At 41.5% G+C, this 13,426-nt stretch overlaps 1 protein-coding gene across 1 annotated transcript in view; it reads right to left on the reverse strand.

Annotated features, from left to right (window-relative positions):
- Window positions 1-13,426, reverse strand: part of TRPM5 (transient receptor potential cation channel subfamily M member 5) — a 77,299-nt gene that overhangs the window by 10,736 nt on the left and 53,137 nt on the right. Inside the window, exons 16-21 of the mRNA XM_090032507.1 lie at window positions 12,406-12,524; window positions 11,482-11,614; window positions 8,246-8,420; window positions 6,460-6,628; window positions 5,398-5,576; window positions 3,077-3,209 (exon numbers count right to left, since the gene is read on the reverse strand). Coding sequence (XP_089888633.1) covers window positions 3,077-3,209; window positions 5,398-5,576; window positions 6,460-6,628; window positions 8,246-8,420; window positions 11,482-11,614; window positions 12,406-12,524 — 908 coding nt within the window. The remainder of the gene's footprint in view (window positions 1-3,076; window positions 3,210-5,397; window positions 5,577-6,459; window positions 6,629-8,245; window positions 8,421-11,481; window positions 11,615-12,405; window positions 12,525-13,426) is intronic.

Genomic DNA, 13,426 nt, shown 5'->3' on the forward strand with positions numbered 1-13,426 from the left:
CTGCCCCTCCTAATGAGCTGCTTATGGCTCCATCCTGCTCCCTGGCCAAGCCCTTTGTTCAGACTTGCTCTGCCCCAGCCCCAGGCCCTGGGCACCACACCTAGCCCCAGCTGGGCAGCACCCTCAGCCACCAACTGCCAACCCTACTCCACTTCCTTCCTTACTGTGTGGGCTCAGCACAAGTCGCCACCGCTGCCTCAGTCTCCCCACAAGTTGTGCTTCCCATTGTGCCCCACCACATTGTCTACTCACCCCCTACCCTCCCATGGGTTGCCTGTGTCCCCCCCACTCCCCCAATACATGTACTTGCTGGGAGCTGCAGAAATTGCTCTCCACCACACTGCCTGGCTGTATTGCCAGCCACATGGATGTGTGTGCGCGCCCCTGGCTGTGATTGCCTTCCTCCCACTCTAGCTTTCCCTAGCCCCAAGCAGCCCCTTGTAGGTTGGAACTCTGCTAGCCTGCAAGGGGGACCCATGGTTTCCCGCATTTTTCTCCTTTAAAGGAGAAAATCCACATTTTCCTTTATTTTCCCATGGGAAACAAAACCTGATCCCTGCTTATTACTTATGAAAAATGTAAATTTGTGCTAGGCCCACAAAAGTCCAAAAGGTTGTACAGAGCTCTCCTGAACATACCCAAACCCTATTAGACCATCCTGTCCTTATCCCTTCTACAACTTTTAACCCTTTCCCCAACCCTGTATAAATACATTTTCCAGTCTAGTTCCCCAAGAGCTTCTTGACTCCCTGAGTTCCCTCTCCCTGGATCCAGGTCTTTCATTGGTAATGTTTCATCAGAGTCAATGTAGGGGAGGGTTTAATCAACTGTTGTGTTTGGATCTAATGTTTGGGGTCTGCTGCAAGCTTGCCATTAAGAAATACACTTTTAGTCAATGAATCCTGAGAGGCAGCAGATTTGATGGGGGGTTTTTTTAATACAGCAGGAATTGCTGCCACCCAACAGCAAAGGTCAAAAGCTCCAAATTTGGTTGCATTTATTTGAACTGTTTTCCAACTTCAAAATGTATCTGGATCTGTTTCAGGTAAAGCATTGAGAAGTGCAGACTGGTTATTTTTCTTTTATCTCCCAACTGATAACTTCTTACCTAAGTTACCACATTTAAAACTAACAGAATTCCATTAATCAATGAGGGCCTTTTTTTTGGAAGTAAAAAATTATGTCTGCATTTTTATTGTTTGATCTGAGAGCTATTGGATTCTGTTTGCCTTTTTTGCCCATTCTCAGAGCTACAGTTTTAAAGGAAGTCAATGATTCATTTATAAGAATAAACTAAAAATAATGTAATAAATTTAAAATATTACAAATCAACCTTCAAAGTAGAGTTTCATAGTTTCTAGGGTCGGAAGGGACCTGAGCAGATCATCTAGTCTGCCCCCCTGCCATGGCAGGAAAGAGTACTGGGGTCAAATGACCCCAGCAAGGTGTTCATCTAACCTCCTCTTAAAAACCCCCAGGGTAGGAGCCTGCACCACTTCTCTTGGAAGTTGGTTCCAGATCCTAGCTGCCCTGACCGTGAAGTAGCGCTTCCTGATATCTAGCATGAACCTACCCTCTGCCAGCTTGTGACCGTTATTCCTGGTCACTCCTGGGAGTGCTCAGGGGAACAGTGACTCCCCCAATGCCTGCTGATCCCCCCTGACTAGTTTATAACAGGCCACTAGATCCCCCCTCAGCCTTCTCTTTTGGAGGCTGAACAGGTTCAGGTCCTGTAGCCTCTCCTTATAGGGCCTGCCCTGCTGTCCTCTGATCATGCGAGTGGCCCTCCTCTGGACCCTCTCCATGCTGTCCACATCCCTCTTGAAGTGCAGCGCCCACAACTGGATGCAGTACTCCAGCCGCGGCCTGACCAGTGCTGCATAGAGGGGGAGGATCACCTCTTTGGACCTGCTTGAGATGCACCTGTGGATGCATGACAAGGTACGGTTGGCCTTCCTGACTGCATCCCCACACTGCCAGCCCATGTTCATCTTGGAATCAATGATGACTCCAAGATCCTTTTCTGCCTCTGTGCTGACAAGAGGGGAGTTCCCCAACCTGTAGGTATGGTGCCGGTTGTTCCTCCCCAGGTGCATCACTTTGCACTTGTCTGTGTTGAATCCCATCCTAGTCTCATCCACCCACCCCTGTAACCTGTCCAGCTCCGATTGTAACCTGTTGCTTCCTTCTAACTAATGTGCCCCCATCCCCCCACATCTTAGTGTCATCAGCAAATTTGAACAGGGTGTTTTTCAACCCGTCGTCCAAGTCACTGATGAAGATGTTGAACAATGCGGGCCTGAGGACCAAGCCGTGTGGAACCCCACTGCCCACGTCCTTCCAGGTTGAGAAGGACCCATCCACTACCACCCTCTGGGTGCAGCCCTCCAGCCAGCTGGCGACCCATTTGACTGTGTGGGTGTCGACACAGTTGCACATAACATCGTGATACTATGAGATTCCCAACAAAATTTTCAGGTGCGTTTTACTTTAGGGATGTTCAAATTTCAGTCTGTTTGTAGTTGTGCACATCTTAAGGACAATAGGCGCATCTATATGAGATGCTATGTTGCTGTATTGACAAGCTACGGTGACGTAGTTCATTGTTATGGCAGCATAGCTTCGGTAGGCATGAACCATGATGCTGCCGCTACTGTGCAGTAGCAACAAGCAGCCTTTCTGTACAGTACCACAAGTAGCACTGCTAATGCTGCCACGCAGTAGGGTCGGAAGCGACTTGTACGGTGCCTGGACTGTGCTGTACCAACCATTACTGCTCAGTCATTTAGTAGTTGCTCAAGCTATAGTACTAAACATCTGCACAGTAACAACTGAGCAGTTGGGCACACATGTAGACTTGCCCAGTTAGAACTATGATGGCAATGATGCCATCTTCACTCAGCTCTCAAGGATATGTATTTCTAACCTAATTGTGCTTGGTTTTGAGTGGTCATATGAGCTTTGGGAAGTGTCTGAACTTCCCTCTATTTATTATGACCCACAGAGCTACAAGGTTTGCCCATTACTAGCATCAAAAGTCCAGGTCAGAAATGTTGAAAGATTAATAGAAGTGTACTTGTTAGAGGTTTTCTTTAGCCTTTCTTCATTGCTTTCTTTTGTCATTTGTTCCAAGTTTGCAAGATAGTTTTCTTTTTGTACCAGTTCCCACGTTATGATTTTTTGATCCAGGCCATCTGGCAGATCTCTTTCTGTGTAAAAAAGACATGAAAGGTATATCTTTAACAAAACACTGAGGGTTTGAGAAGCTGCTTGAATACATACTTCGGAGGGAAGGAAAATCAGAGCTATATGTCTGCTCAGCTAATATTTAGGAGTTAATTGTGGATTTTCTGTGGCAGAAGTGTCAGATTATGAAATCTTTCTGTAAAGTACAGGATACCCTATTAGAAGTTTGGGACCATTATCCTGTGTTGTCTACAGGATACCCTATTAGAAGTTTGGGACCATTATTTTTTCTATAAGCATTTTCTAAAGAACAAGCTTGCCCTGTCCTAGATGTGGTTCAGCAACTTTATTTGAGGTAAGTTGGGGACATTACCCCAATATTTACAATTTGAAGGCATTTACAGATTTTAAAAGTGGGTTGCTCATTGACTGTTAGACCTTGCCCCAGCTCCCCAGCCCAGCTGTAAGGAAAGAGAAAAGAAAGAATCTCTGACAAAGAGATTGGTAGTCAAAAATAGCTGGATTCCTGCAGCGAGAGGACTGTCTGGGCCCAGGCCTTCATTTATTTATCTGAGGTTTTACTTTAAAGGCAGGAATCTTAGAGAGACACTGAGGCTGGGGGGGAGGTATTAGAGTCGGGGAGCAGAATAGATCAAAGGAGCTGGAACAAAGCTTTTACAAAGAGAATAATCGCTTCCCCCAACTGCCTAACATTTTTTGCAGACTTACCCCCCTACTTCTTCCATGTGATCAGTTTAGCTAAAATCTATTCTGGGCTTCTATTAAACTGTTCCCAAATGCAGTTTTAGCTATATAATTAGCAGGGGGACGTGATGGGGGGAGGGGTTGGGCAAGTGAAACAATAGATATTTTTCTGTCCTCTGTTGTGTGTATTGTTTTAAAGCCAAGAAACAATGTTTCATTTATATTAACATAAAAAGAGGGGGGAAATCCATAGTTTGTTTTCCACAATTGGTATAATGTATAGTACTGCTGTTTTAAACAATGGCATTTTGCCTATAGCCTGTGGTTAAATGTTTAGTCTCTTGATACAACAGACATTTCCTTCTGTGCTCTAACTGGGATTTCACCTTTGAAGATGTGGGTTCAAATGTACTTTCTTGTCTCAGTTTCTTAATGATAATACGTGCTATTTGAACCCTTCAAATAAAACTTAACAAAACTCACCCCCATAAAATGCGACATTATTTTATAAACCAAAGAAATAAAAATAAGTGCCTATGCTATCCTCTGGTCAAGTGGACACAATTTCTCAACATGCAACAAATTGGGACTATCGCTTCCCCAAAGCCTGCATAAATAGATGGGCTTTGCAGCATGCCCTAATGGATGATGAATCTGGGCTGTAGCCAACCAGGGAAAAGGGCTAATTCAAAAGGAAGGTGAGGACCTCTGGGAAAAAACACTACCCTCAACCTTTTCTCTGAGAGAGTTCTAGCTCAGATGGTTCCACTGCAGCAGTAATGCCAAGGTTAAGAAAGGGAGAGGCAGTCTTGCAACTTACCCGGTCCCAAACCTGTTTGGAGCTTTATAGAGCACACTCAGCACCTGGCATTTTGCACCAGAGCTTAGTCAGCCTGTGCAATCTGTGTGAATAGGTCTATTGTAGGAGATATTTATTTAGAAATACAGAGAAGTACCAGGGAGATCATGAGAAATTACTTGTGTGTCATAGGCTCATATAAAAACAGTTATTTACTTTTTTCCCTCTAAAGGACCCCATAAGTTTGGGTAAGATCCTATTTTTCTATCTTCCTAATGGGCAATTCAACTGGAAACACTAGAAATTAACCCACATTTTCAAGGATGCTGTACAATACTGTCTAAAATTCAGAAGCAGACTAATTATAGACATAATAGCTATTAGCTAAAATATTCTATTTGCAATATATCCATTGCTATCCCTTCATAAATCCAGCCCACTTATCCTTCTTTCTCATTGAGAATAAATGGTTGTTAGTTTTCCTCAATTGTTCTTTATTCAACATTATTATACGAACAAATTTGTCAAAGCTCCAGTATACATAATTTTTAACCTACATATTCTCCTTGCATTGCTTGTGCATAAAGATGAAAATAGGAACTTTTTTTTCACTGAAATGTTTACATGTTTTTCCTCAGTTTCTTGTTTGTCACCTGACACCATTTGTTTCCATATCAACCTATTGCTAATTGCTTTTAGCAACTCACCTAGATGCTCCTTCTTGTGTTCTGTCTTTTTAAAGATTCTTCTAAGAATCATATTCATGTGGCTAATGATGATAAATGGTGGGGCTAAGGCAGGTCGCCCATGGTATTCAACAATCAGGTTGTAACGCTGAAATTTCCAGAAGATGTCTGCATTGCCCTGAACAACTTGAAAAGTGTAACTTTAATAAGAAGAAACAAGTTAAACCATTTTTTCTCACCAAAATACTGAAGTTCTACAAGATCAAAATGCTACAAGATCCTAGTACCATTTAGGTTCAGGACTTATGTCCCTTCATTCTTTCTCATTGTTCTTTTTAAACAATAAAAATGCTGTATATGCCAATTGTTAGAGACTAAGTTGTTTGAAATTGTTGCCTTCAGCCAGTAGACAGCAATACGTAAGCTGGTAATTATTTTTTCCAGTGTAAGTCAGGCAAACACAATAGGTCAGATCCTCAGCTGTTATCAATCATTCCATTTTAAGTTAATAGAGCTACTCTAGTATTCAAGGAAATGCCTCATTTAAGGGACTCTCTGATGAGAAAATCTTCAACTGGGTAAGCCTGCAGCCTCTATTTTTCAGCTACTTTGTACCTGCAAATTCATCAAAGTGGTTCTGTATAGCTCAAAATCCAGACCCTGGATTTACCCCACTTTGGTTTTTTATGGGGATTGTGAAAGGGGGATGAGGAATTAACTGAAAAGCAACACTAAACTGTAAAATTGCTAATATATTCAAAATGATTAGAGAGGAGCACTTGAAAAATTAGAAAAAAACTTCCTTGCTGTCAGAATGGTAGGGTGTTGAAGTAAACTATCCAGGGAAGTTAAGCAACCTCCTTCATGAGAGGCATTCAAATTGGGGTATTTTTCTGGGATAGTGTAAGAACAGAACATTCTGCATTTGTGCAGGGGACTAGACTAAATGGCTCAGGAAGTCCCTTCTATATCCTAGGATTGTATTCTATGATGCTTTCTATATATGCATTCTATAAGCCTTCTCTTCCTACAGTTCTACCAATCCCTATCTTAAAATGATTGAAGTGAATAATGATGACTTGCCTGAACATAGCAATTAGTAGATTCATAAGGAGCACATTGGTGACTAGTAAGAAAATAACCAAGAGCAATATGACCAGCCAGTTGGCATAGCTATTAGGACATGACAGTGAATTCTCTTGCATAATCTTCAGTGGGTTAAATGAACAGTTCCCAGAGCGCATACGAGATGCTGTAATACAGAGAGGGAGGAGGAAATGAAATAAAACAAAGAGTTTTGATGTGGAGAGCGTGTTCTTCAGCTATATTTAATCATTGATGATGGACTTTCAGTTCATTCATCTAGATCAAGATGAGGGATTTTATTCAAGAACTTTAAACTACCCCTGAAGTTTAAGGTACTATAAATTAGAGATACTATTTTTACTCACAGAGCATGCCCACTTTTTCCCAAAATCAGGCCTCCAAAACTGGGGTGCATGTCTTAAACAGGGAAGGTGATTTTCTTTGCCAGAATAGCAGCATAGGGACACTGTGCTGTAACGGTCCCCATGTATTTCTAAGCCAGCAAGTAGCTGAGGCTAAATTCAGTGTTTAACCCTTTCGCAGCTGAATTAGCGGGAACTTTTGGCTTAAACAGCTTGTGAGCTGGCTGAGGACAAGTGAGCTGCTGTATTTATTCAGCTATTGGCTGACTGTAAAAATCTGTTTTTTCTAAGCATGGTGCTTGTCCTGTTTGGGAGGATGTGAGATAAGACACTAAGTATAATACAAACAGAAGATGAATTAGCATCTCTTAATCCAGTTTCTTCTAAGAACTAGGAACAGTGCTGCACAAACACTTAACAAGTTTTCTGTTAACATGCAAATCTAAGGCAGTGACTGTATTTGTAAATCCATATGATTGATCATCTGTCATTCCCAGGCTGTTTTGTAAATCTCCTAATCTTTTACAAATGACCTTTGAGCTCTTAGTTTTAGTGGCTGTTAATCTCCTATAACTTTGCCTCCTAACTGGCACCCCGCTGTTATGCAGGCTACATGACAAACTCTCTGTAGGAACCTCCTCTCTTGTCTCTTGTGCTGTTCTTGTTGCTCTTTCTGACATACTTTTTCTGCTGATAAATGGAGGGAATGCTTTTTCATTTCTCCTTCAGACTCCCCTGTCTTACAATCTATCACCTCATGCATGGTTTGCATTTAAATTTTGCTAGTAATACTTCATGCCGTGGAGAGTGGAGTTTCTGTAACAGAGTATCTGACTTGGGCATGAACTACTTTGTTCCCACCTTTCCTCCTTGGGTAATACACCTCAGCCCCCCTTCTGTCTGTGTATTCCTATGTCTTGTGGATCAGTTGGCTAGGGTTTGATATTTTTTTGTTTGAAACAGCGACTAGCCTTATTCGGTTTGAGCTAATTGAACAACAAAATAGCCCTGCCTCTCAGGAGGAAAGTAAAAATGCTTGTCAATTTGCAGATCTGTCTTGTTTTAAAGGTGTTACTTTAAACTGATGTAATTAAACTGATGCAAAAGGCAATGTATTATTTCCGTGTACAACGGGCATCCTTCATTTTAGGAACAAATTTAACAAAACCAAATAAGCCACCCTTAAGTTGAAATGAGTGTTAAATGAGTGAGGGTTTGCCCTAGTACAGACAAGGTCTATATCAAGGTTGCAGCATAACTCTCCAAATATAGGTTATCACTCTGCAGTATCCCAGTATTACAATCATACCATGAAGACTTTTTTGTTCTGCAAAACAAAGATAAGACAACAACAACCCCATTGTTGTCTGAGTCACGATGCTTATTCTATGGTAGTGTGATCATGTTAAAAAAATGCTCACTGTCTATTTCATCCAGTGGAATCTGCCCAAATATCTGAAGGTAAGGACGATAGAGCACCCTTCTGAATATCCATTCTACTCGGTTGTCATCAGGGTGAAGCAAGGCTTGAGTTGTCACACCATAGGCCATGAGCCACACGCTCAGGAAAAAGAGAAAGAAGAAAACATCCTTCATCTAAAAGAGAGAAAAAACATTGACTGCAATTCAATATACAAAGCATGACAGAGGGGTCCTCCTATCCCTTCCAGAGCTTGAAGTGGAAAGCTAGAGACCCCTTGGCTTAGTTTCCCTTTTGAACGCTCTGCCATCTATCGGCTGCATCAGGGTTGAGGATAGTTTTATGGTTAGTGTTTCTTGTTGTGAACTTTTTGCTGCCCCTTACAGATAAAGGGCTATTTTAAATTATATTTTTACCCGTCTGTAGTTTTGCTACTTAGAAATGTGCTTTGGTCTGCTTTTCAAATCAGACTTTCAGTTGGACCTAACAATTCTATTGACTACCTTTCTACAAATAGTATAAACTAAAGAGCATTCAACATTCTGCTGCAACTCCTGCAGAATAAATGTTGCAGTCTGCAAAGACCATGTAGATCTTTCTTGGGTTTTCTTTTTGACTGATGTCATTAGTTTTTACGTCTCCCTACTTCTAAATGTTTTTCTCCAGAGAAGCAAAATTAATTGAATCCTAACATAATTAATAACAAATAATTATTTCAAGCATGATAATTTTCCCCAGTGTGAGGGGAGCATTTTGTCCCATCCATATCTAATTTGACAGAGTCCATTAGTGACTGTAGATTCATTTTAATTAGATCTTACAATTGTGCGGTTAGCTGAAAGCCTAGGTATTTCAGTTTGGAAGAGATGGTCTGAAATTCCATGTAGTAATTCAAGAGATGAAGTAAACAAAATACAGTGGGCATATTTCAGGTGTTCGCCTATTTTATTTTGTATCGGAGTTGGTTTCAAATTTGTTTGTGCTTAGGGGCTGTCCTGTTGTGGTAGCTGAGACAAGACAGTAAACAATTTGGAAATATTTTTTAGCAATCTTCATTCTCTACTTGAATTCCGTTAAATAACTGCTTTTTGCCTTATTTTGGACAGCTACCGTGTCTATAGCAGAATGAAAAAGGGGAAAGCAGACAAGACAACCTTATCTTTTCTTGCTGCTGAAGGAATACAATCTCATGTTAAACCCTCTGATGTACCTTTGAGGAAATGTCTTAGCAATATAAAGTTTTCTTTACTACTTTGACAGGAGACATGGTTCTGAACCACTGATGTCATTATGTGGTCTTTCATTGACTTGGATGGGAGAAGGATCAAGCTTATACTTTATGGTCTTTTCTAAGGTAGAGTTTTTGTTCATATTGCTGTTGATTGACTGTACTTGCCAGTGCCATTGTAAATAATAGTGTTTGTGATGTGTACTACATATATTTGTTGTCCTGGGTTAGCTTAGCACTCAATCTGGAGGAGTAAGGAGTTGTTATAGATGAGAGCTGCACTGTCCAGGCACAACTTGTAATAAAAATCTACTAATGCTGTGCACAAGCTAATACATAGTTTTCATTTACCCCCGTGATTCTCAGCCTGGGTGCCCTGGTGTGCTGCAAAATCTTGCTAAGTGTACTGTGAAATGCTAGCTGTTACAGCACAAACACCTACAGTGGTTCACAAAATAAATCCAGAGATTTCTAATAGAAATCCATAGTGTCAAAAACATTCTGATGAGCTGTGATCTTTCTGAGCTAGCAACAGAAAAATTGCTCTATTATTTTCCATGCAGAAGAAATAAGTGAAAAGTGAGAGCTGCCATTTTCTGAGAGCTGCCTTGAGGCTTATGAGGTGCCTTGAGTCTATGAAGGTTGAGAACCACTGTTTTACCCTCTTGTTACCCCACACAGAGGTGTAACAGCCAGGGTCTGCACCATTGATGACAGGTGCTGGGGCTGGATGTGACAGCTGGGCCAACGTGTGGGCAGCTGCTTTCATGAGCCCCCCTCTAGCACACCTGGGGCTAGTGCCTCAATCATCCACCTATAGTTATGCTACTGAGTCCAGGCAACGTGATGTAAAAGTTTCTTCTATTTCTTTGACTTGGGTAAAGATATAAAGCAATGGTTTTCAACCTTTTTTTCATTTGTAGACCCCTTTGGAAATTTTGAATGGAGGTGTGGGCCCCTTAAACTGTAAGTGTGGGTATTCATATACTTCTGATTGATCATGGTCATCTTTTGCAGAGCCCTTAGACATGGTATGTGGACTCCTAGGAGTATGCAGACCACACATATAAATAGCATGGCAGTTTCAGAGTTTATTCATATTATAGTTTTGATAAGTTCTAGGGTGAGCAACAACCAGAAACAAGTGTTTGTGGATTAACATGTGTTAATCACAAACACATGCTAAGTGGCTTCTGTGATTAACATACCCAAATAAATACTACCAAAATGTTCTGTTATATACCCAGAAACATAACTGGATGGTGTGTTATTTCTTGTGGCAATATGATAGTAAATGGAAACACTGTATCAGTACGTCTGTAACACACACTGTCACAGGTAGCAGGAACAAGTTTTCAGTGTAAGTTAGGTTTACAGAGTGCAAGTGAAAGCATTTTCTCTGTGCGGTTCTTACTCCTCTATGCCCTTGCCTAGACTTTCATAGCCCATTTATCTGACATAACCTCTTTCCCCATGTGGAATGGGGTTCTTCTGTAATTGGTCTGTCCTCCATTTCAAATTCTTCACTCTAAATAGACATGGTTCCCAGAGCAGAGAAACAGTTCTGTATAAATGTAAGTGTAGAAAATGTGAATTGGAGGGGAGGAGAGGGCAGTGGGGAAAAATAAAGTAAAAGAAGAAAATCCATCTGTGTAGCCTATATACTCCTAAACTGTAAAGGAAGAGGAGAGTGGATACAGGAGACAAAGGGTCTAATTCACTGCCACACTGCACCCGTGTGTAATAATTTTAAAGCTGTTTGGAAGGGGTGGGTGATACCACCTTTTCACTTGGTGGACTAAGGTTAATGACTGCACAAAATGAAAAGAATGAAGAACTGAGCACTAGGGAGCTCGGGAAAACCATTAGATTACAGGACTACTGCAACATCAGTCAAACTGCAGTTATAGACAGACTCCCTTAAAAATGTAATGTACAGGAATGTTTCCTGTCCTCCCTTTGTCTGTTTCAAATTTCCAGGTATGTCTCATGTTGTCCTTCATACTTACCATTCTTTCCACAATTATGATCTTTGGTCCCAGTTGCTTGTGAATAGCAAAAATATGTATAAGCCTAAGTGCAAATACCATGAAATCAATAGCAAGTATTGTGCGGCCAGCTTGAAATGTTGAGTTCAGCATTCTGTGAAATACAGCAAATGAAATATGATCAAGATTCCTCAAAAACTTTGTTCATAGATGTATGCATACTGCTTTAATGCAGTCTAGGTGAAGAAAGGGTGAAGGCTTAGAGCCTGTATCAGTAATGAGAAGGAGCCAGCACATGGGGAAACATCAGCCTTCCCTTCTCAATGGTGATGAGGCCATATGAAGCCCTAAATTAGACAGAGGTAAGATATACTGTGCTCATGAAGAGGAATGCAACATTGCCATGTACTAGACAGGTAATTGTCTAGACTGTGAGACCTCATCTAGTGCAGTGATTCTCAACCAGGGTTCTGTGAGATCCTTTTAAGGGTGCCACACCATATTAGCATGGTAGGTGTGCAAACACCTGCACTCAGTTCACAAGATAAACCCAGAGATTGCAAATAGGAATCCACAGGGTCAAACACATTCTAACCTGTTGTTGTGGTCTGTGAACAACTTGCAATTATTTTTTCATAGTCAACCTAGTGAAAGCTGGTATTTTCTGAGGGGTGCCTTGAATCTGAAAAGTTTGAGAACCACTTCTTAAACTTGGCAGAAATTTAGAGAGTGTGGGTGTCTGGCTGATTCAGCACAATCAAGATTATACTGTCACAAAAAGTCATAGAAAATAAAAGCCAGAGTCTGTCCTCACATAAATGTGTAAATCTAGCATGTTTATGCTTACTTCATGTTATAGCATATCTATCTCTAGCCCTATGTTACTGATGTCTGGCCTTGACATATGGAACAGATACAATGGCAAAAATCACAAAGGATATACACCTGCAGGTCACTCCAATTATAAACAGAAAGATGGTCACCATGTCACACTTATTCCAATTATCTTCTACATATAGCTTGAATTTCTTCATTAAATTGGTATCTTCATCTGTAAAGAAGCTCTGTTAAAGAGAAACAGGTGTTAGTATTCATGTATCTGATTTAGCCTGTTTTCAGGAAATTACTGCAGGCTTGCAGTATTTGCTGTTTATCTGAAAGCCCCAATTCTTGAAGTCGGATGATTACACCCAAGTCTTATAGAGTCATTGAGAAGTAGGGGTAGAAGGGAACTCCAAAGGTCATCTAGTCCAACCCCCTGACAAACTATCCAATGCATTCATAGTTTAAACTCTACATAACTCTCAGCACTGACAAATGGCTGTCCAACCTCTTCTTGAACACCTCTACATAACTCTCAGCACAGGATCAACTGCACCAGTGCCACCTTCTTCAAGCTGCGACAATGTGCCTTTGAAAATGGAGAACTTTGGAAGTCAGCAAAGACCCTGGTTTATAAGGCTGTTATGCTGACCACCCTTCTCTACTCCAATGAAGCCTGGACCATCTACCGATGCCACATTAAGACCCTTGAGAGCTTTCACCAGCGGTGCTTGCATTGAATCCTGAGTATCAAATGGGAGGACCACTGGACCAGCATGGGTGTCCTCCATTAAGCTGTGTCCACTGGCATTGACGCTTTGCTCTTAAGAAAACAACTCTAATGGATGGGCAACTGCGTCCAGATGTCTGAGAACCACCTCCCTCACCAGATTCTCTTCTCCCACCTCTCCGTTGGCCAATGCTCAAAGGGCAGCCAAAGGAACTGGTACAAAGACATGCTCAAGGTTGCCCTCAAGCATGGAAGCATTGACACCAAACCCTGAAAGGAGCAAGCTTCTGACCATTTGGTGTGGTGCCACCTGGTCCACCAAGGCATGCACCACTTTGAGGCCCAACGACTCGATACCGAGAAGGAATGTCAGCAGCGGAGAAAGGAGAAGGAGACCAGTCCAGGGCTGCAAAT

Source organism: Crocodylus siamensis, chromosome 2 (genome assembly GCF_052110815.1).
Source record: "Crocodylus siamensis isolate JL-2025a chromosome 2, ASM5211081v1, whole genome shotgun sequence".
NCBI lineage: Eukaryota > Metazoa > Chordata > Crocodylia > Crocodylidae > Crocodylus > Crocodylus siamensis.